This window comes from Neomonachus schauinslandi, chromosome 13 (assembly GCF_002201575.2).
Source record: "Neomonachus schauinslandi chromosome 13, ASM220157v2, whole genome shotgun sequence".
In the NCBI taxonomy this organism is placed as follows: Eukaryota; Metazoa; Chordata; class Mammalia; order Carnivora; family Phocidae; genus Neomonachus; species Neomonachus schauinslandi.
Genome location: NC_058415.1, coordinates 17630852 through 17653335, shown reverse-complemented (window position 1 = coordinate 17653335; position 22484 = coordinate 17630852). Strand labels below are relative to the sequence as shown.

Here is a 22484-nt window from a genome sequence, read left to right as displayed (position 1 = left end):
TATAAGCTCATTGGGAGTTGTTCTGTAAATATCAAACCTGGAGCCAAATGATCTTCCAGCCCATGTTCCTGGGATCCTGTCCCTTGGGTAAGATCCTAGAGTTCACTTAAAGGTCTGTTATGTGCCCATTGCCTCTCGATACCCATTACACCAAAAAAAGCACAAATATGGACACTCTATGTGGAAGCTATGTATATGTGTATCTATACAAAGATCATCCCCCTCTCCGAACACATACATTGAAATTTAGCAAAATCTGACTAGTGAGGCTGGAATCATCAAAATGCAATGGGGGTGAAAATGAGCTAATGATTCATATGTTCTGATGGAAATGAAAACAGAGAAGGCTGAGGCCGGAGTTGCGGGGGGGGGGGCAGGTAGAGAATGGATCCCTCAGGGAAAGAGAAGCTCTGAGTGAGCTCTGGGGGAATCTACCAACATATCAGGCACCCAGGAAGAATAGAGCACAGTGGTTGTTCTCAACCCTGACTGCATATTGAAGAATATTGATGCCCAGACCCCACCTAAGGCCAGTTAAAGATCAGTAAAGGCTCCCAGGTGACTAGAATGTGTAGCCAGGGAATGAGAACCACTGAGTCAAGAGGGCTGAGGATCAGGAAAAGAAAGGGCCAAGTAAGAACGGCTCCAGTAATCAGGATTTGGGTGACTGTAAGGAAACGGAGCCAGTTTGTTCTAGAACAGATCTGGGATGGGAGTGGGATAGGGTAAGAGGTGTCCAGAGATAGATCTCTTGCTTACTTACCAACAGAGTGTAAGGACATAGCCCTGGAGAGGGAAGGACATTCAGATGATTGAAGCTATGGCAAGCTAAATTCAGACAGCATTCTCCTCCACATTGGGCTGCATGATGTCTCCATCTCCTAGCATGGTACGTATGTAAACATTTCCTTCTCTTATCACGTAGTAGAGAACAGGTCACAGCTCTGCCAGAAACTGTCCGATGGCCTTCCTATCCCCTCAGAGAAAATCTGCTTACTTTGCTTGGCCCACAAAGACCTGCAGCCTCGCTCAAAGTGTGGTCCTCGGGCCAGTGGCAGCAGCCGGTAAGAACCACAAGAGCTTATTAGAACTACAGAACCTCGGTGCCCATCTTGGACTTACTAAATCAGAATCTGCATTTTAACAAGATCCCCAAGAGACTTCCATGCACATTAAAATGTGAGAAGCACCAATCTATAGGATCGACCTCCCCAGCCCATCTGCTACCCGACTCCGCATCATTGGTCTTCCTATTCTTCCTTCAACGTATCAGTCTCTCTCCTGTCCAGGGCCTTTGCACTGGCTGGGTCCTCTACCAGAATGGGTTTCCCCCAGATAAGTGTAAGCCTCATTTCTTCACCTCATCTTCTCCAGCTCCTTACTCATGTCACCTTCTCCATGAAAACTTCCCTAGCCATGGGCAGACATTCCCCCTTCCCTGCTTTCTGTCCACAGCACTTGCTACCAACAGACATACTTGTGCTTTTCTTTTCAACTGCTTATCAACAATCTCCCTGGGGTAGATTGCAAAATATGGCCACATTCTTTGCATCTCTTCCTATGAAGGAGTGAAGTTTATGTCTCCACCTCTTGAAGCTGGGCTTGGTCAACGTGGCTTGTTTTGACCTTGGGAATGGTAGTACAGAATAGACAGGCAGAAATTTGCAAAGGGCTCACGCTGGAAGGATTCCTCTCTCTGGCTGCTGGGGTACCTACTTGTCCCAATGGGAAGAAGCAGCCCAAGCCAGCCTGGGATGGATAATGGGAGGCACACGGCCAGTCACCCCCACAATCCAAGCCAGCAGCCAGCACCAGCCGCTAGGAACATGAGTGAAGGCATCCAAGACAAACGGGGCCCTGGCTGACCCACCAGTTGCCTGAAGAACCAACCGGTCCATTCACAGCCTCCCAGCAATAATGAGTATTTGTTCTGAGCCACTGGGTTTGGGGTGATTTGTTTCGAAGCACGCCGGTACACTCCTCCTAGGAGTATTTAAATTCCCAGAAGTAGAGATTTTTGTGCCCAGCTGCATCTCCAAGGCTTAGCAGAGTACTTAGCATAGTGAGGATATTCTGAAATATTTGCAGTGAATGTCAAAAGACAGACTGATGGCAAAGGGAACAATGACAAGTGAAGGAAGTAAATGTCCGGGATGGCTTCCATTGATGAGAGATTAGAAGGCAGGAGAAGAAGGACCTTCTGGGTTCATGACAACCTTGGTCTCTTCCGAGGTGGCGTGAACTAAGTAAGATTCTGACTACTTTAGTAACAGGCTATTTGAACAAAAATAAAAAAATAAAAATTTCACATGTTCACATGCAGCGTTTCAAATTTATTCAAGATAGTTCTAGTGTCATGGTGCTTAACTTGTCTGAGACCGCACAACCATGTGACCTTTAGAATATTTTTCACATTATGCAGCACTTACTCTCCTCGTTGTAAGTTATTCTGATTTTTAACAGCTCGCAAATCAGCGAACCAAATCACTGCATGTTGCTTCAATTCTGTCTTGCCAAAGAAGAAAAATCTGCTGCTTTGGATTCGTTTCAACAGTTGGAAAATTCAGGCCATAACATTTTAAATCTCAGATGTTCCCCGCTGTGTCCACATCACATAAATCAGTAAGCGCACAGATACCACGTATGTGAAGCCAGTTCTCTAACAACTAAGGCATTCCGGCCAGAGGAACGGGGTGGCAAATTTAAGTGGACTCTGCAGCAGTGGGTGTCATAATTCTGAGAGCACAGTGTGGCCCTCCGAGAAGGCAGAAGCAAGCTCAATTGGCCAGCAGAAAGCACGTTCCCTATTAAACAATCATTCGCGGTACAAAGGTAGCACGTTGTTTTCATTTCACAGGGAAAGATAAAAGACAAACTGCAATACGCTAAGTTTCTATCTTCTTGGAAAAGACCAAACCTTCCATTTTCTAAAAGAGGCTTCCAGGTCCTGAACAGGGACATCTGAACCCACAGAACGAGTTTCATCCAGAGACCTGGCGAGGCCAGACAGGAGCAACTTGGTGCAATTAAGCTCTGGTACCTTTAGGGTTTCCTTCAGGAAATGCAAATCTCTAAGCAACAGAACCGCATACATACATTTGGAAAGACATACATTTGGAAATACCTAATAGCTGGCTTCTGACTTTTTTTTTTTTTTGAACCCATCTAATTATCACTTGTATAATGAAGAAAACGTAGACGAGACCACTGAGGTCTTCCTAGTAAGTCACAGGGTTCTTATCCAGAGTATCACTTTATCTTTTCTTCCTCCTTCCATCACATACATTAGCCTATGCTGTGTGCAAGGCTAAGGAGAAAAGCTGTTGTATTTTTGCCTCAGTTGGAATGGGCAAGGTTCCACGGCAGGGAACAAATGAACCCATGCATCTCAGTGACTTAAAACAACAAAGTCTTGGTTCTAGTTCATATTACATGTCCATCATGCTCTGGCTGGAAGTGCTGTTCATCAGATCCCATAAGGCCCCTGGCTAATGGTGCATCCACCACCTGGAGCTTTGCAGATCACAGCAAATCACACACACGCTGTTGAAGAAGGGACACATGTCACTTCTGCTCACATTTTCAACATTTCGATGTTGGCTGATGGAGGTTACATGCCCCGCCCCCCTTGACACCAAAAATAGGGAAGTATAATCCTATCACACAGCTAGGAGGAGAGCCAGAAATATTCAGTGGAACATACTCATGTCTGCTGCAGTTTTGATTTATCCTCCAACTTTATTTACTCACAGCCATTTATCCATTTCAGAATATTTTTCTAAGGGTGTTTTAACGGTAGAGTGCACTCTTCTAGGCGCCATATGCAAAACAAAGATGAACCAGAAAAAAAATCCCGTCTTTAAGGAGATGGCTATCTAGCATGTGCACACACGCACACACATACATACACTGAATACAACCTAAATATGTCAAATGCCAGGGAAAAGCAGCACACAAATTTCAATGAGAGTTTAAAGGAAGGAGGTTTTTGCCACAGGCAGTTTAACTCTAGGAGATACCATCTGAGAAGGGCTTTGCAGAACGAGCCCTGCACATGAGGATGTCCAGGCAGCAGGAATGACATGAGTCGGGGCAGAAAAGTAGGGCATGGCAGTTCATGTGCAAAGAATGGCAAAGTGTTTAGGTTGAATTATGTTTCGAATAGGGGAGGAGGAGAAGGAAGAAGAAGAAGAAGAAGAGGAAGAAGTAGTCTTTTTGACCAGATTGGGTGCTGAGAAAATGTGGCAAGCTTTGAAGGAGAAGACAATGGGGGCAGGGTAGGACTGGTGCAATAGTCCAAACAAGAAGTAACAAGGGGCTTAGCTACAGAAGACCATCCCAATTGAGAGGAGAGAAGAGTGCTACCCTAGAACTGTATACAGCTTGAGAACACCGCACTTTCCCATTTCCCTTTCATCTGACCCAGAAAATACAACTCACCTTTCCCTCTGTCTAGGTCTGAAGGACTGGTCATTTGAGGCTTAGATCTGATCAAAGTGAAAAGCTCAGATAGGGAGACCCATCTCGATTGAGAGACTGGCTTCTGGCCATGTCACCCCAACAAGAGAGCATTCCTTTTATAATGGAGTTAATTCCCAATGGACATTTGCTCTATTTGTCTTGAGTTTACTTCCTATCTCCAAGGATATTTCTGAAGCCACTCCTTAAGGACTAAGCCGAAGGGCTTAATTTTATGTCGGTTTGTCCCAGAGCCTGCAATCTCTCCTTTCGTGCCAATTTAACTCCTGCGTTTCAGTGCTTCAAAATGGCCAATCCAGGTGAACCCTGCCACGAGCCTTTGACCATCACAAGATTCTACTGCTTCCATTATCCTGAGTTTTAGGATGTTCATAAGCACCAAACCTGCTTACTTTTGCTACGGCCCGCTGATTCCACACAAACAGTAAAATTTGCCTGCGATCTGAAAACAACTCTTAACAACTGACCCATTTTTTTCACTGAGGGAACTTTCTGCGCTGTTCTCACTGCTCCAACAGACACAGGACTTCCACTGACCGCCCCTCCCCCCCAGGAAGATGAGCACAGGTGGCGGGGTCCTTGGCGTTCCCTGGGTTCCATGAGAAGTGGTCATAGGATGACCTGAGACTTAGCTCTGCGTGGACAAAGTCACACTGTGTACTCTGTGACTCTCACACCAAGAATTTGCATGGAAGTCAAAGTCAGAAGGAATGACCTGGCTGGTGATGCCAAGGTCTGAAACCCTTAAAGATAAGGGTTAGGCTAGTTCCCAGGAAGCCCGGGACTTTAGAATCCACACTCAAATAACTCATCAATTCTAGATCACTGCTCCTTACCCATACATACTCCTTTATAGAATATACCATACACTGTTAGCCATCTTTATTGACTGGATAGAATTCTTTTGTAATTTTTCTCCAGTGCTTAGACTGTTCTCTCTTTTTTTTTTTTAATTTATTTATTTGACAGAGAGAGAGACAGCTAGAGAGGGAACACAAGCAGGGAGAGTGGGAGAGGGAGAAGCAGGCTTCCCGCCGAGCAGGGAGCCCGATGCGGGGCTCGATCCCAGGACCCTGGAATCATGACCTGAGCTGAAGGCAGACGCTTAACGACTGAGCCACCCAGGCGCCCCTAGACTGTTCTCTTTATATACATTGCATGTCTATAAAATACTTCAGGATTCAACTGATATTTAATGACTATTTATATAGAATGAGGCCATCTGAGATGCTACAGAATAATAATTAAATCCCCCAAAGGAGGGGGAAAAAAAAAAAGAAAAACTAATTAAATTTCCTAAGAGAATTTTGGGCAAACTATATCTACATTTTACCTATACTTTCAGAGCAAGGCATAGCAAAGAGGTGACACCGAGATGTGCCTTCAACTGGGCCTGGGGCACCTGGGTGGGGCACCTGGTGGCTCAGTTGGTTAAGCGTCTGCCTTTAGCTCAGGTTCGATCCCAGGTCCTGGGATCGAGTCCCACATCGGGCTCTCTGCTCAGCGGGGATTCTGCTTCTCCCTCTCCCAGCTGCTTTGCCTATTTGTGTTTGCTTTCGCTCTCTCTCTCTCTCTGACAAATAAATAAATAAAATCTTAAAGAAGAAGAAGAAGAGGAGCTAGGATTTCCAGAACAGCAAGGAGGTCAGGTGAATATTCCAAGTGGAAAGATCGGCACAGAAACAGGAAAGCACTGAGCATAATACCTGGGGAACAATGGGAAGTCCAGTTTGTCTGTGTTAAGGGACAGAACAGGAAAGATGATAGAAAAAGTATCTCAGGGAAAGTGGGTAGAGGCCTTTAAAAGCCCAGAGAAGAAATCTGTGTGAACACAGTAGGAAATGGGAGCTACCGGTAGCTTCTCAGCAGGGACATGGCAGCACCAAAATAAGCTTTAAGATCATTCTCTCTAACCTCAAGCTCAACCACTTTAACTAGACTATTGACACCAGCAGCTTTCTGTTCCTCAGGAGCATTGGCCCTGGCTGTCTCCTCTGCACGGACATGACCCCCAACCCAGACCTCCATGTAGTTGGCTCCTTCTTAATATTCAGGTCTCTGCCTCAAGTGTTTCCTCCTCAGTGAGCCTCCCTGACCAGCCCGGTCTATAGAATGCCTCACCACCCTCACCATTGTGTTTTGCTTTCCAACAACACTCATCATAATTGATATTATTCTATTCATTTCATTACTGGCGTAAAGCTTGTCTCCTCCCACTGTCATATAAGTTCCATGTGAGCAGATATTATCCATGACAAATACAGTGGCACCGTGCCTATTAGAATGGATGATAAACAATATGTACTCTGTGACTATTTTTAACAGCTGAATTGAGACCTACTTCCCATACTATACATTTCACCTATTTAAAATAAACTATTTAAATAGTTTAAACATTTAAATATAAATGTTTTTATATTTCTACAGAGTTGTGTGAAAATGACCACAATTCATTTTAGAACATTTTTTTCTCACCCCCAAAAGAAACCCATACCCCTTACTCTATTCCTGTCAACCCTTCCAGCCCGATGTGATTAATCTACCTTCCATCTCTCTGGATTTGCCGATTCGGGACATTTCATAAAAACAGAACCATACTATCTGTGGCCTTTTATGACCGGCTCTTTTCACTTAGAATAGTGTTTTCAAGGTTCACCCATATTATAGCATGGATCAGTACCTCATTCATTTTTATTGCAAAATAAAATTGTTTATTTTGTTTATCAATTCATCAGTTGAGAGAATTTGGGTTGTTTCCACTTTTTGGAGTTTTTGCGTGAACAGAGGTTTTCACTTCTTTTGGGTACATAGCTAGGAGTGGAATTGCTGGCTCATATGGTAACGCTATGTTTGACATTTTGAGGAACTGCTAGAGTGTTTTCCAACAGTGATTGTACCATTTTACAATTCTACCGGCAACGTCTGAGGGTTCCAATGGCTTCACATCCTTGCCCACACTCATGATTATCTGTCTTTTTGATTACAGCCATCCAAGTGAGTGTGACCTAGTACCTCACTGTGGTTTTGATTGGCATTTATTTCCCTGATGTTATACAGAGTTTTAGGTGCTTATTGCCCATTTATGTATCTTCTTGGAAGAAATGTCCATTCAGATCCTTTATGCCTATTTTTAATTGGGCTATTTGTCCACTGAGTGCATCTTCTGGATCTAACTCTCTTATCAAGTATGGTTTGCAAATATTTTCTCCCATTGGGTGGTTTGCCTTTTCACTTTCTCGGTTGTGTCCTTCAATAACTATTTTTTAAATAAAGCCATGAATAAAACCAACCCTTTAAGACAGAGAAAGTCTCCGACCAGCTCAGACGTGTGTGGCAAATTAGTGGCAGGGCGGGACCTAGAGGGGAATGCAAGTCACCTGTCTTCTGTCTTGAGTTTGGTTACTGGTTCTCAGAGCATTGTCCAACCAGCCCAGAAGCAATGACATCACCCTACGATAATTCAAAGAATGTAGCATTTGGCAAATTGGCTCGAGAGCACTAACCAAATAGAAAGATGCCCCACAGTTTAAAAAAAAGAAAAAAGAAAAGAAACAAAGAAAAAAGGGTTCGCGGGGAGCTGGGCTGTAATAAATCCTAAGTGGCCTACAATTTACTTTTCTCTTGAAAAACTCTGAAATTGATGAATGGGGTTGCACACACACAGGAAAAAAAAATAGGTATTAGTTAAGTACAAGTAAGTACAATAGGCCCAGGATTGAGTATGCAGTAAACTTCTAAACTTATAGTTCTGGATATCTGCTTACAAGATTAAAGACCCTGGAAGGGTCTCCCCCTGCACTGCATTCAAACTAGTGAGCACTGCCCAGTTTTATTTTGGTTGAGAAACATCAACTAGTGAAAACAAGGTACAAGCCTGGAAACAGTGACATGGAGGCAACCAGGATATTTTTACAGCTGGAAGAGCTTCTCAGAGTAGAGAAATACCAGACCTTAAGTACTTATTACAAAAATATCAGACCTTGGGTACTTAGTACAAATATAGATATATATGGACCATATATATGTATATATACATATACATACATATATGTGTGTGTGTGTGTATGTGTGTATATATATATATATGGAAAGGCAGCAGGGAGGGACTTGCTTTTAATAAATCTTAACCAGTTCCAATGCTGGTATGGGACTCACACTGTAATTTTCCCAAGACAGAGTTAACCTCTTAGATAATGCACAGATTTAAATAGAAATTTAATGCTTCCTTTGTGATGTTAACCCTAAATTAACAATCAGATTACATAGGAATGCAAACACGATTAAGCTAATATACATAGAGCAGTCTAAAAATATTATATATTAAATAGAGAGCAATCTACAAATAATTTTTAAAACACATATTTAAAAATATATGTCTATACCTATAGGGCACTAAAGTTTGGACTAAGAATAAATTAAAGACGTGTTCAGAACACAGCTTCATTATACTCTATAAATTAAAAGGGCAGAATACATGACATGTGAATAAATTACAGGTATAATTATTTATTATAATGGAAGTGGGTTACATGACAACTTAAGGTAGAGGCAAACATAAAATGTAACAAAGTATATACCATTTTAAAATCATCCTTAAATATTATTTCTGGTTTCACATTCTCTGTTTACACTCTTCCCTCTATAGTCAGTGTTCAATGCAATCTTCAGTTTTAAAATCAAATACAGGAAGACACATTTGGGAGTTGAAAGCAATCACCCAGGTGTCTGTCTTTTATCCCTTAAGTTGATACAGGACGTCCAGTGCAAATAATAGCACACAGATGGGTAAAGGAGACATAATACCTAAATGTATCCAAGGAGAATCGCAGTGTGAGTCAAACGTCATGTTTCCCTGCCTCGTGAGTGTGCCGGCACGATGACTTGGAATCCTCATCTTATGCAAACTGATAAGCCTTCTAATATCCCAGCCTCACACTCTCTTGACTCTGTCTAACCCACTGGCCTTCACCAGTTCTCTACCTGATCAGCTCACCAGCATGTCTACTCTGGAACCTTGTCATGATGCAGAACAGCTCTAATTTGGAGCTTACCAAAAAAAAAAAAAAACAACAACACACACACACACACACACACACACAAGCACCCTCTGGGATGCCTCCATCCCATGTTTTCACTTCTGCTACTGCGGTCTAACTGGCCCTCCATTTTGATTTTGTACTCACAGCTCCTACACCCGCCCCATTCCTTTGACTCACCATGCCTATTTTGGCCCCTCTACCCTCCTCAAAGCCTAGACACTGTGCTGTGTCCTTTCAGAGGTACTCCCCCTCCTATTCAAGAGTCACTGGATGCCATCCTCCCCCACCCTTCCGCCCCTCCCCCCACACACAGCTTCCCACCCATCTCTTCCCTTCTCTCTCACCCTGGCGAAAGCTAACTCCCTGTTTTGCCCTGTTCTAATCTCAGGTTTCTGAGCCTTAGTGACAGAAGCACAAAACAATATGAACTGCTTCATCTGTTCCCTCATTAATAGTCAACCACTACTTTCTGAGTGATAACTCAGTACAAGCAGCAAATACTCTCATTGCTATTTGGCTATTCGGCTGTTCTTTTCACAGTCATTCATCACTGACTTTTTTTTTTTTTAAAGATTTTATTTATTTATTTGAGAGAGAGAGAATGAGAGACAGAGAGCATGAGAGGGAGGAGGGTCAGAGGGAGAAGCAGACTCCCCACCGAGCAGGGAACCCGATGCGGGACTCGATCCCGGGACTCCAGGATCATGACCTGAGCCGAAGGCAGTCGTTTAACCAACTGAGCCACCCAGGCGCCCCTGATTTTTTTTTTTTTTTTTTTTTTAATTTGAGTCTAGCTGAGACATGATGTTACATTGGTTTCAGGTGCACACTGTAGGGGTCTGACTAGTCTCCATGTTAGTCTGTGCTCACCACAGGTGTAGCTACGTCGGTCGCGCGCTGGGTCTGCTTTTTGTTTGTTTATTCACTGGTGTGTTTTTTTTTAATTTCATATATGAGGGAATCATACGGTATTTGTCTTCCTCAGCTGGACTGATTTCACTTAGCATGATACCTTTCTGCGTCCATCCCCATTGTCACAAACAGCACGATCTCATCCTTTTTTATGGCTTCTTATCAGAATTTCCTTAACATGTGTCAAACCACTGGAGCGCCTGGACACCAATTTCACCCAGCTCTCCCCAGTCTCTGCAGGTGTCCTTCACCTCAGAAGTGACTCATGAGATCGAGCTATTTGACACACACGTTCCTTTCCCCCTCACCTTGAACTCCCCTGCATCTCCACTCACCCTTCATTCCTCTTTAGTCTCAAGGAACCAGGGAGTGCTCTTCTTGCCTTCCAAACCTATTTCTCTCCATGTAACGCTTCCTATCCCAAGTGCACACTGTGCTAGGTGCTGAGGACACAAACAAGATAGAGGCATGGCTCTGGTTCCCAGCTAGTGAAAAGATGTGCAATCACACACTCACACACACACACACACGCACACACAAATACGCATACAATTAGGGTAACCACATCATTTCTCTTTCAAACTCCCAGACATGTCTGAAAGGAAAAGAGGATATTAAAAAATACTTAATGGAGGTAACACATAAGCCAGGACTATCCCAGGCAAAATAGGATGTACAGTCACACTAATTATAACATAGTAGGATACCTTCAATTATGCAGCCATTAAAATTTGTCTAAAATTATTTAGTAACCCTGGAAAAGGCTCACTAAAGTGCAAACAACAGGATGAAACTGTATATAGAAACTGAGCATCACTTGGTTAAAAATAAAAAACAAGCTATAATAACGGACACCCACTGAGAATGTCGTACGTGCCAGGCACTATTGCTAATCCTCTCACTGATTCTGTGAGGGAAATACTGTTGGAGCTTCTTCACACGGAGAGCTTAAGACGCTTGCCTACAGTCCCCCAGCTCAGAAGGAGCAGTGTTAGGATTCAAACCCTTTTGGTTCTAGACCTGCAATCCTAGCTACCGCAGGGCATCCATGAGACTCAGAGGGCAAGAACACAGGGAGGTAGGTAAATGTGTAATAAGAACCTTCTGTACTCATTTCCTCTCCTGTCCCACATCCCCGAGTTCCCCCTCGTTATTCAACCAAGCTCTGGCACCAAGATTGCAGTTAACCTCTTCATCATCTAATCTTTATGCCACGTTTCAGTTCTCATGTGCCAGATTCTCTCTATAGCTCTTCTCACTCATGTACACCCTAGAAAGGGAACACCCGTTCTCGTGGCTTCCAGGCTCTACCTTCAGGGCCTCCATGACCCTCAACAGTCCCTTTATCCCTTCACCCCTAAGTGGAGAGATTCCCATAAAGCCCTATCCTCAGCCCCCTCCACCCTCCACTCTTCATGCTACATCCCTTAGCAATCCTATTCAATCTGCGTGCCCTCCTCTGGAGCAACAACATGAAGCCTGAACCTATCCTTTTGTTCTCAAAGCGCTCCAGCAGACTGCCCTGATTCCATAAATGAGTCCACCATCCTCCTGGTCCCATGGCCGTAAACTTGACACTTACCTTCACCTTCACCCTCCTCCTCATCCTCCACCTCCACTTAGTCCCCGAGCCATACTGAATCCACCTCTGCAAGAATCCAAAGCTGTTCTCTTCCCATTGTCTCAGCTTCTGTTTCATTACCACTGACCTTTGCCAACACAAGAGCCTCTCTGCCTCCTCCAGCTCCTTACACTGAGGCCAGCAGATTCCTCCCAGGCGAACCATACTGTGCAGCCTGTGACCCCATTCGTATCTGTCCTGCACTGAATGACAGTTATGAGTAAAAATGTCCTACCTCCTGGAAAGCAGAGAACGTCTCATGCATTACTTGTTGGACTCTCATGTTGGTTGAGTCAGTAGGTTTTGCCTCTTCTCAGGGAACTTCAACATAACTCTTTATCTTACATGATGAACTTGAAACTCCCTAGCCTAAGCATTTAAAGCCTTGTATAACCCAATCTGTAGGAGAAAGTTTTCATGTCCCGCATCTGCTTTCCCTCATTCCCCAGCTACAGCACCCCCTTCTCCCTTGGGGGAACTGTCCCTCCCATCAATGGTCAATGTCTCCCTCCCTTCAAGGGTGAACATGTGACCGACCCAAGGTGACTCACCCATATGTGGCCATCCCCGTGGACAAAGTCAGTGGCCTATGAGTAGAGAGATGACCCTATCAGGAAGACAGTCACTGGAGTCTTTTTCACTGGTTAATTTCAACAGCAGGTAAGGGAGGTACTAAGAATTGTAGGAGCTTTGCTGTCTTGGGGAAAGGGCCTGTGTGAGAATAAAGCTCATACAGGGAAACAGAGAAATCCCTGACATTAGCACTACCTCTGGACTTGCAGCTGGACGGACTCACAATTGCCTTTTAAAAACTCTTGGATCTAGAAGTGTTGCAGAAATCAGAATTCATCAGATGAGAAACATACAACAGGGTCCATACTGGAGTGTATTATATACACCTCCACCGGCCTCAAGGACACCATCCTCGTAATCAAACTCATTAATGTATTTCTGCAACAACAACAAAAAATTAATGCCCTAATTAGTGCCAGTTTAGGTCAGGATAGGTTGTGCCATGAAGAAAGTACACATCAGGTAAGGCCTGTTTGCACCAAGGGTTCAGCTTCTGTTTTCAGAACCACACCTAAAGGCATGCAGATCTGTTTAAACCAACAGTCCCTGTTTTCTTATCTGATTGTTTATTAGTTTTATTTCAGCAGTAGGAGATTGGGTTTTCAACACCTGCACCTAGAAGAGTCCCATCTGTATGCCTATATTCCTATATTTCAATTTTATTTTCCATTACTCTTCCATGTGTATTCACATCTGAGTCAAACGCAAAAGGATAGCATAGGGAATATAGTCAATAATATTGTAACGTCGTATGCTGACAGTTGGTGGCCACACTTATCAGGGTGAGCACTGAGTCATGTATAGAATTGTTGAATCAATATGTTGTACATCTGAAACTACTATAACAGTGTATGTTACTTATACTTCAATAAAAAAAAAAGACCGTGTTTTGACTCTTTTGCATCCTTCATGCTGTCTATGCTTTATAAACAAAGCTGCCCGACCTAGAGATGGGGAACCTTAGCTGGTTGATTTTCTTGTCTGTTCTCCCAGCCCTTTACCTCTGTCCATGGCTCTCAGGGAAAAAGTATAGCTATCACTGTCCGCTAAAGGGAGGATCAGGAACGACACTGACTCCATCCCCTTTTAGCCGCCACTAGATCCCCAGGGGCAAGCACGAGAATCTAGAAAATCACAAGTCACTCCACTTACAGAAACATGCCTCAACCATGGCATTCTCTTATTTTCCTTCGAGCAGCCTTTGCATCTCCTTGGAGCCCCTGTAGATCATGTGATGCTTCCTAGTCTTATTTTCTTCATATATTCGTGTTCATTATTAGGCACTTGATTTCTCAGCAACCCCGACAGGTGGCTCGAACAGGTATTAGGGTCCCCTCTTTGAAAAATGAGGCAATGAGGGTTGAGTTGGCTAATGAGAGAAAAAGCCCTCAAATGTGCTGACTCCCACTCTTGTTTTCTTCTTGATCTCATTTCCCTGCAGGGATTAACCCACAGTGAAGAGTTTATTGGCACTGACTGTCCTTTCTTGCTACCTTTAGATGTAGACATCTAACCTGTTGAAACTCGGAAGAATACTGCATGAGCAATTTCACTCATTATATGCGTATTTAACTTTGGTAAAAATAAAAATTAACAGATATATACACATGGATATACACACGTCCGTATATTTGCATACTATCTTCTCGCATGCATGAAGGTCTATAAGCATTCACTTTTCCCATCCAGGAAGCCAGAGCCTTCTCATCCCACCTGAATTAGCCAAGCGATAAAGTCCCAAGGCACAGCGATGCCTAGAGATACTTCAGCCTTGGGGAAAACCCAGACACTGCTTCAAATCACTAGAACAGACAAGACAAATACCCCTCCCTGCCCAGGGGATGTTTCTGGGTCAGGACTCCCTCCCTTAACCAAAGAGTCAGACATCGCTGGCCATTTTCCCAGCACGCTACCCTGCTTCTCTGGCTGACCTTTAAGGTTAAGACCTCTGGATAGAAGCTCATGAAAGACAGTGATAAGGCAAATTCAGCTGCCTCTGGGTACACAAAAATGCAGTTTTTCATTTCCAATAGACCCCAAAAATCCCAATGGCCACATGCAAGCCATTCCTGGCCTATGAGGTTAATGCAACAGAGGCCAGTATCATCAGGCCAAGCTCTCCGAATTGCTTTTTTTTTTTTCCAGTAAAGGTTCTCTTGCTCATGAGAACGAGGCATGTGAGAGCTGCTAACAGAGGTCAGCGCTGAGGTTCTTGGGCGTGAAGAGCTGTCCTATGCAAAGCCAGATGGACTCCCACATCAATTTCTTTTGCTATTTACAATGTGCCTAAAAATTCAACTAGGGGAGCACAGTCCACTCCCATTCTGCCCCGCAGGCTAGCCACGTCCCTACCTGCAATGCCATCCATCCGTGCCCAGAACCCACTGGCCACTGTTTATCAACATTTCAATCATCTCAAGTTACCCGCAGGTCAGAATTAATCAGCAGAGTGGGAGGCCTTCGGCAGATCTCTGAACAAAGTTCTTCCTGCTAAAGATCTCTGGGAAATGCTGCTTTTAACTTTCCTCATACATACTACATTCAGAATTAAAATGTAAATTCAAATATGATCTCACGTAAGATGGTAAGATGCTTTCTAAAATAATCAGTAAGATGCTTTCTAAAATAATCAGTCTTCAGATATTTTTCTTCCCTGTCTTCCATCTCTGGTGAGTTTATCCTATAATATTTAATGGGCTACAACAAGGATCAACCAGGGAGGAAGGCACCACCAAGAGAAATCAGCCAGAATTGTTTAGAGTCCAACAGAAACTATTTTTAAAGTATTTTATATTGTTAGTTGAAATGGAAAACCATTTTCCTTGTCTACAAAGCTCTGATTTAGCTCTTTTTACTCAGCCATTGAAAATTTATTTTCCTGATCTTCACATTTTGCATCTCCCATTTAAAACAATGTCTTCCTTTCTCCCTATCTAAATAAAGTTTGAGCCTCCCTTATTTCAGATTCAGATTCAACAAACCTTTCGCTGAAAGCCTAACTATGTGCTGAGCAATGCAGAGTCAACTCAGCCTATTATCTAGCGATTTATCATTTTACAGATGGAGGAGTAGGGGCTCCATTAAGTTCACTGACTTTCCTGCTTTCAAAGACCTTGCAAGGGGCATCCCTGGAGTTTCCAAGTCTCTGCTTCCAATGGGAACTCCAGGTAAAATACTTCCCCAATATTGCTTGCATCTGGCTTTATCCTTCCGGAATCTTGCTCAAGATAAGTTACATGGTTTGAGGAGAGCTTTTTGCTACTGGTAATCTCAGCCTGGGATCCAGGATTGTATGCAATTCACAGAAGGATAAATACAGCTCTTGCACATTGCAAACAACCTTCACAAGGGACCTTCTCCCTGAATTCAAATAACCAGAAATTAAGCCCCCTGGTTTGTAGAGTTAGTCCAAACAAAGGTTCACAATTAACATGATGTCAGGTCTTCATTCCTTTCTGTCATTGCTACCCTCTGACCACTACTCTGTTAGTTCAAAGAGTCAGAGCACCCGATTGGGAGGGGGCACCAAGGCCTCCCTTCCATCGGCGTGAGGCCAACAGGCAGGGCATACCGGAGCCTAGGAGGGCTGGTAGTCAGGGGTTGCAGGGGAAGAAAGACAGGGAATTCTAGAGCGGGCACTCGTACCAAGCAAGACGTGATACACACCAACATGACGACAACTACTACTACTGATGATGGTATCATTTCAGATTTTCAAGGCATAGCCATTCACAAATAATAACATTATGCAGAAAACCTACCAAAACATAATGCTATCTCTGTAGCCAATAGCAAGATAAGCCTCATTCTTCTTCCCTTCCAGGAAGTCGAGCATGCCCTCCTTGCCTGTTTGCTCGCTTGCTCTCATGTAACTCTGCATACCCTATTTTTCATGAACACGAGAGGCACACCTATTCTTTTTCTGTAGAAAGCTCGAGGCCAGACATTTTACCTCTGGTGGTTCTCAGTGCTAAGATGCTACAGAAAGCATCACACGGAAATTCTGAGTAGTCAGAGCTGTACCTTTATGGTGGTGAAAAATTCACTACCTTATCCCCCCGAAAAGATTACACTCAAGATGTCAGACCCACCACGAAGATAATGAATGACATCAGTCGCAATAAGAGATCTCAGTTCCAATTTGTGACCCATGAGGTGGGACCCCAAGCTCAAATGGGTAAAACCAGGAGAACATTCCAGAGACGTTCGCAAATGAGTCAATGGAACCCTGACTGGTTTACTGATGGAAAGAAAGAACAAGAGGATGCCTTAAGTGTTAAAAGGTCAGAGCAGTAAAGGAAGAATAAGATATACGTTTGGCCCTTAGAGTACATCGACAGAGCATGTGTGAACTCAATTTACCAGCCCAAAGACTTAGCGTAGGGTTACTCCCCTTTGATCTACAGAGCAAACACCTCACACTGTAAGACTCACTGACAGTTCAAGGGGTCCTCCGTAACCTTTGAAAGCACTAAATTTCTTCACTGGCATTGTAAAAACCACAATAGCGTTTGGGGTCATCCGCACGGAAAGTTTCTTCGCGTTACTTTTTAGATGAAAAGCCACGGGCTCATCATTAGAAGGCCCCCTGTAAACAGAGTCAGGTGAAGTCACAGGACCCTGCAGTGTCTGCTTGTTCAAAGTGGGCTCAGAGACAGAATCTCCTCCCTCACTCTGCCAGGTTCTGCAATATCTAAGTTCTATTTAATGAGTTCGTTAAGAAACAGGTATTTCTGCCCTTGTGAGTCATGAAGCTTCTGAGTCAAGAAGTCCAGGTCTGTTTGAACTAAGAATCTGTGAATTAATACTGAATGTTTGTTTCCAGTCTACGAGCCACTAAATCAGAATTCAGGGAATTGGGGCTGTTACTTTGTGCCTCCTTCCTTCTATGGGATGGGGGTTACCCTAAAAGGCGGGATTCATGCAGGAGGAGGCCGGGGCCAGAGAGTCCTAGGTTTGAACTATGGTTGTGCCACCGTCCAGCTGAGTGATCCTGTGCGGGTCAACTTCTCCAGGGTCTTGGCTTTCCAATTTGCTGAGCGTGGGGGAATAGCCACCCAAAATGGTCATTTCGCAGATTACAAAAACAAACAAAAAAACCGTGTATGATCAAAAACTTATTTTCCAATTACGTCTCCTATATGGGAGATGCTCCCTGTTAGCTGAACTTGAGAGATGCATCTCTAGAAAGATTATTAACATTCATTGTTAGGGTTCCCAGTTACGTTTCAGGGTCACACCAGCACCCAACTTTAAGCTCATGTAAAAGGAGGAAGAGACTGTTTTCTTCTGATGAAATAAGAAGCTAGTAGAATCCTAACAAACCATCAGAATGGGACTCTCCTGAAGATGACAGGCATTCAGGCAACAAAATCTGGCTGATTTCCCTTACGTCCTTCTGGGTGTGTATGTTAGATGCAGACCTTGCTCTGTGTGTGTGTGTGTGCATGTGTGTGTTCTGGGTGTGTATGTTAGATGCAGACCTTGCTGTGTGTGTGTTCTGCGTGTGTATGTTAGATGCAGACCTTGCTCTGTGTGTGTGTGTGTGTGTGTGTGTGTAGGGGGCGTGGCGGGGGTGGATAAAGACCTTGCCCCTTGCCCTGGTTTCACCCTCCACGGGACTGGCTTCTCGGGGACACGTCCTCCCTCTGGACCCGCAAAGCCCCAAACCTCAGGCTCCAGCTCCTTTGAACCCCCCAGAGCTCCCTATCTCCCTCCAGTGCCGCAGCCCGCAGGAAGCTGAGGGTCCCAGCGCTCCGGGGCTCTCCTTCCTGGATGTGGAGCGCGATGGCATCAGAAAGCGTCTGTACTCTCTTGGACCCAGCTGCACCAGCAGCACCTTCCTCTCCCTTCACCCCTGCAGAGCACGCAGGGCACGTGCATCCGGAGCAGTCCCCAAAGCTGGTCGGCTGCGAAGGTGCCCTATCAACCTCGCCTCTCACCCCCGCCCCCGCTCCCCCCCCCCCCGGGTTCCCGGCAGAGTCAGGCCAGGGTCTGGCCAGAGCCCCCTCCTCCAGCCAGGCCTGAAGAAGTGAGTGAAACGGGTGTGAGTACGGAGTTGCGGGGGGTGGGGAATGATCGGGTCACTTTCTGGGGCCCGTGTACGCAATCCTCTCCACTCCCATTTCTTGCAGGAAGGAGAGCGAGGAAACCAACACCGTTTAGCTCAGAAGCACCTCCAAATCTGTTGCGCTTCCAATCATCCCCATATCACCATTTAATTCATTGTTCTCCAGCCGGGCAGTTCTGCCGGAAGCCCGGGAGCGGCACCCCGCAAAAACCCCGCGCCCCGCTGCCGGTCCAACTCTCTCCCCACGGCGCCGCCTCTGGGCCCCGCAGGTCCCTATGCGCGGGGAGGCTTGCAGTTCTCCCAGAGCAGAACCCAGTCAGCGGGGCTCGGAAGTTTCCCACCTCCTTTTTCTACCCGGCTCCGAGAGCCCCCCACGCGGATCCCAGGAGAGAGACGAGGCAGCCGGGAGGTCTCTCCCCAGATCTGCGCTCACGCCGGGTCCGGCCCTCTCTTCCCGTCCCTCCGCCTCCCTCTTCTCGTCCAGCTCCAGTCCCCGCGCCTCCTGCGCCTCCAGCGCCCAGCGGTTCTCTCCCCCAAGAGGAGCAAACTACTTTCTGGACTAAATTCAGGTCCGAGCAGGAAAGGCTTTCCCTTCCTCGCCTTCTCCTTACCCTGGCTCTCAGAAACCGCAAGGAGCGCCCTCACCCTCCCCTACCCCCCAAAAGAGCTCAGGCTACCAGTGCTCCCCGACTTTCCAGGTCAAAAGATCCGGTCGGGTCTGAAACCACCACGGGGGTATGCATACTCCGGATTTTTCCAGAGACCCTACCTGTCCCTCGTAGCTTGCAAAACAAACAAACAAACAAAAAAACCACGAGTAGACAAAACCAACCCCGGTAACTTTGGGGAGTGTGTGCGTGCGTGCGTGTGTGTGTGTGTGTATGTGTATGAAAGAGAGAGAAAAAATCGCTGAAGAGTTAGGGCAACAGCTGCAAGAGCACATCTGGAAGAGGGGAGAGGGAGTTGACAAGGAGGGGGCAAGAAGCGCGAGGTCGCGGGGGCCTCCCCCTGCCCCGGCAGCTTCAGGGCCAAGGACTGGGCCAGCCTGTCGTTACCTGTCCCATGTTGATGAATCCGTACTTGCTGGCGATGCGGTTGGCCTCTGGGAAGCCGCCGGCGATTTTGACCGCCCAGTGGTTGGTGTAGACTCGCGTCCGGCACACGGGGAGCAGGCAGCCCCCGAGCAGCGCCAGCACGCACAGCAGGTCCAGGCGTCCCGGGCAGCAGCAGCGGCTCCCCCAGCCCATGGCCCCGGCGCCTCTCTGCCTCCCTCGCTCGCTCGCTGACTCCGCGCACGAGCGGCGCGCACAACTAACTTCTCCGGGCCTGGGCCGCCCCGGCGCGCAGCCCCCCGGCCGCCGCGGCGCGCAGCCCTGGGCGATCCGCAGGAGGCGGCGAGCCCCGGCTGGGAGCAAATGGCGAGCCTCGCGCCGGCTCCTAGACCATCCCTGGGGCTGCGGGGACCTGTGCTCCCTGCCCTCCGGCCCGCAGGGCGATCGGCGGGGGCTCCCCGGCTCGGGCGCAGGAGGCGGCGGAGTGGGGCGGGCTCCCTCCTGCAGTTGCGTCTCGCCGGCTCGGCTCCCGACTCTCCGACTCGCCCTCGCTCCTCCCCGGGCCCCGGAGCGCGGCGGAGGCGGCGGTGCAGACAGCGGCCGGGCGCCCCCTCTGCTGGCCCGGGCTCCGAGCGCTCGCTAGCTTGCTCCCTGCGCTCCCTCCGGCTCCGAGCAGCGCGCGGGGAGTGTGAGTGGCAATGGCAGCAGCGCCTGCTCTGCATAAATGACTCCCCCGCCCCCCCAACACCCCTCCTCTCCCACAGCCCCCTCCTCCTCTCCCTCCTCCGCCCGCCGGAGCGCGGCCGCAGCCAGGCACCAACCAGGTCCTAGCGCCGCCGGGTTCTCCGGGCTGTAACCTCCTAGGGTCCCGGGCGGCAAGAGCGAGTCTTTCCAAAGGGCTGGGAGCAGAGCTCCCGGCGTCGCGGCTCTGCCCCCTTCTCTTCCTTTCCTCCTTGGATTCGAATCAACTTACCGCCCCTTTCCCGAAAGACTAAGGAGATCTACACGTTGGTGCGAGTCAAGCGCCCCGAAGATTCATTCATCCTAGCTCTGAACCTCCTTAAACAACGAAGTATTTAGGAAGGTCACTTGCGTGTCAATTGCCGAACAAATAACCCGAGATTTTCATTTCGTTAATTCTTCATGCTTTTCAGCAACTGTTTATTTTACACACTCGGCTCCCGGGAGAAGCTACCACACAGGACCGTAGGGCGCATCGACTCTTAAAAGCCAACCACGGTGGCTCCAAAGCCAAGTCTGTTGCCTGCTGACTTTCGAAATCAGTGCATCTGATACGAGGCAACGCCATGGGAGAGTAAAATTCCAGTCGCAGAATTGAGCAAAGATGTTTCTATGAATATTTGGTATGAAAGGGGATGGAGACGCTAGGCCAAGGGAATAACTTCATTCATTCGTTCCACTGAGTCTGATGAGGGCGGCTTTTTCTCCACCAAGGGAAAAGTTTTCCAACTTGTCCAAGCGCGGCCCTGTTAACAGTGAGAGACTTCAATATAAAAAGGACCACAGAAGAAGTTCAGATGAAATACGGGCCTGCGCCGGCTTCATTACCGTCTCCAGCGCTGTGACTGCAGTGGGCAGGAGTGAGCTTGGATTAACCCCGTTTCTGCTGAACAACCTCCCTCCCTCTTTTGGTGGCATAGGATGATTTCTCCTGAAAAGAAAATATATCCTTTATGTAAATAACTCCACTGGCCTCTGAAATATTTACCATACCCCTAACCCCCACCGGCCCCTTTTTTTCCCTCCTTTGCCCAGCCCCTCTGATCTTTCTTCTTAAGCATTGATTGGTTAAATGTATCTGAGATTAATTAACCTATCACATCTCTAGCTTTGGGTAATGATTCTTTTATCTGCCTAGGGCTTCACTTCCCTCCCTTCTTCCCTCAGCTGAACCATATCTGCAAACTCAAAATTTGTAAATTTAAAGTTCATAAAATTCAAAAAATGAAATTGGTAACTCATGAAGTTACGGCTTTATGACATTTTACACATTGCATAAGGTATGCCATGTTATCTGATCTTGAAACCAGACTCGGCAAATAGCATTATCCCCCTCCTTAACTGATGAAGAGGTGGAAGGTCAGAAAAGCTCAATCGTTTGCAGAAGGACATATAGTTTATGCTGTTTATTTGACTGATTTGGCGCATCTCTTGAGCACCTAGAACTTGCCAGGCATTGTGCTAGACACTGGAGAAAGAGGAGGAGGGGGAGGAAATGCAGCACAAAGGATTAGTGGAATTCAGGCTCTGGATAACTCTAGATGTGGTTTATTTACTATTGTTGTCATTGTTACTTACAGGCGGAAAAGCATAAGCACTATACCTGGGCTTTCCAGTTTCAGTACAGTCTTGCTACCGGCCAGTCCCTCTGCACAACCACTTCTTCGGCTCCCTGTCCGGAGTCCAGAAAGTTTACAATCTATTAGATCACTGTTCATTGCCACCCAGGCCACCTGCATCCATCCACAGGACATTGGATGATTCTTCCAGAAGCCGCTGGGTTTCAGATGGGACGGGAAGAGCTCAGTCAAAATCCAAATCTCAATGTACATCAGTCAGTCATCCCTTCAGAACTGGGGGCATTAGCTGTCAGAGGGTAGGGAGAGCCTGTCTGGGAATGATCCGCAGGAGGGTGGCCCCTGTGAGGACCACACAACGTACTCTATGAGTCAAGCCTGAAGCATGGCCTGTGGTTTTCTCTAGGATTCTGGGGTCAT

The 22484-nt window shown here is 46.5% G+C and overlaps 1 protein-coding gene across 3 annotated transcripts in view; it reads right to left on the bottom strand.

Annotated features, from left to right (window-relative positions):
* PCSK5 (proprotein convertase subtilisin/kexin type 5) overlaps positions 1-19959 on the bottom strand; it is a 463530-nt gene extending 443571 nt beyond the window's left edge. For all 3 annotated transcript variants that reach the window (XM_044920816.1, XM_021689363.1, XM_021689364.2), the window contains exon 1: positions 19750-19959. In XM_044920816.1, the coding sequence (XP_044776751.1) occupies positions 19750-19941 (192 nt within the window). In that variant the 5' untranslated portion in view covers positions 19942-19959. The remainder of the gene's footprint in view (positions 1-19749) is intronic.
* Positions 19960-22484: the final 2525 nt, after the last annotated feature.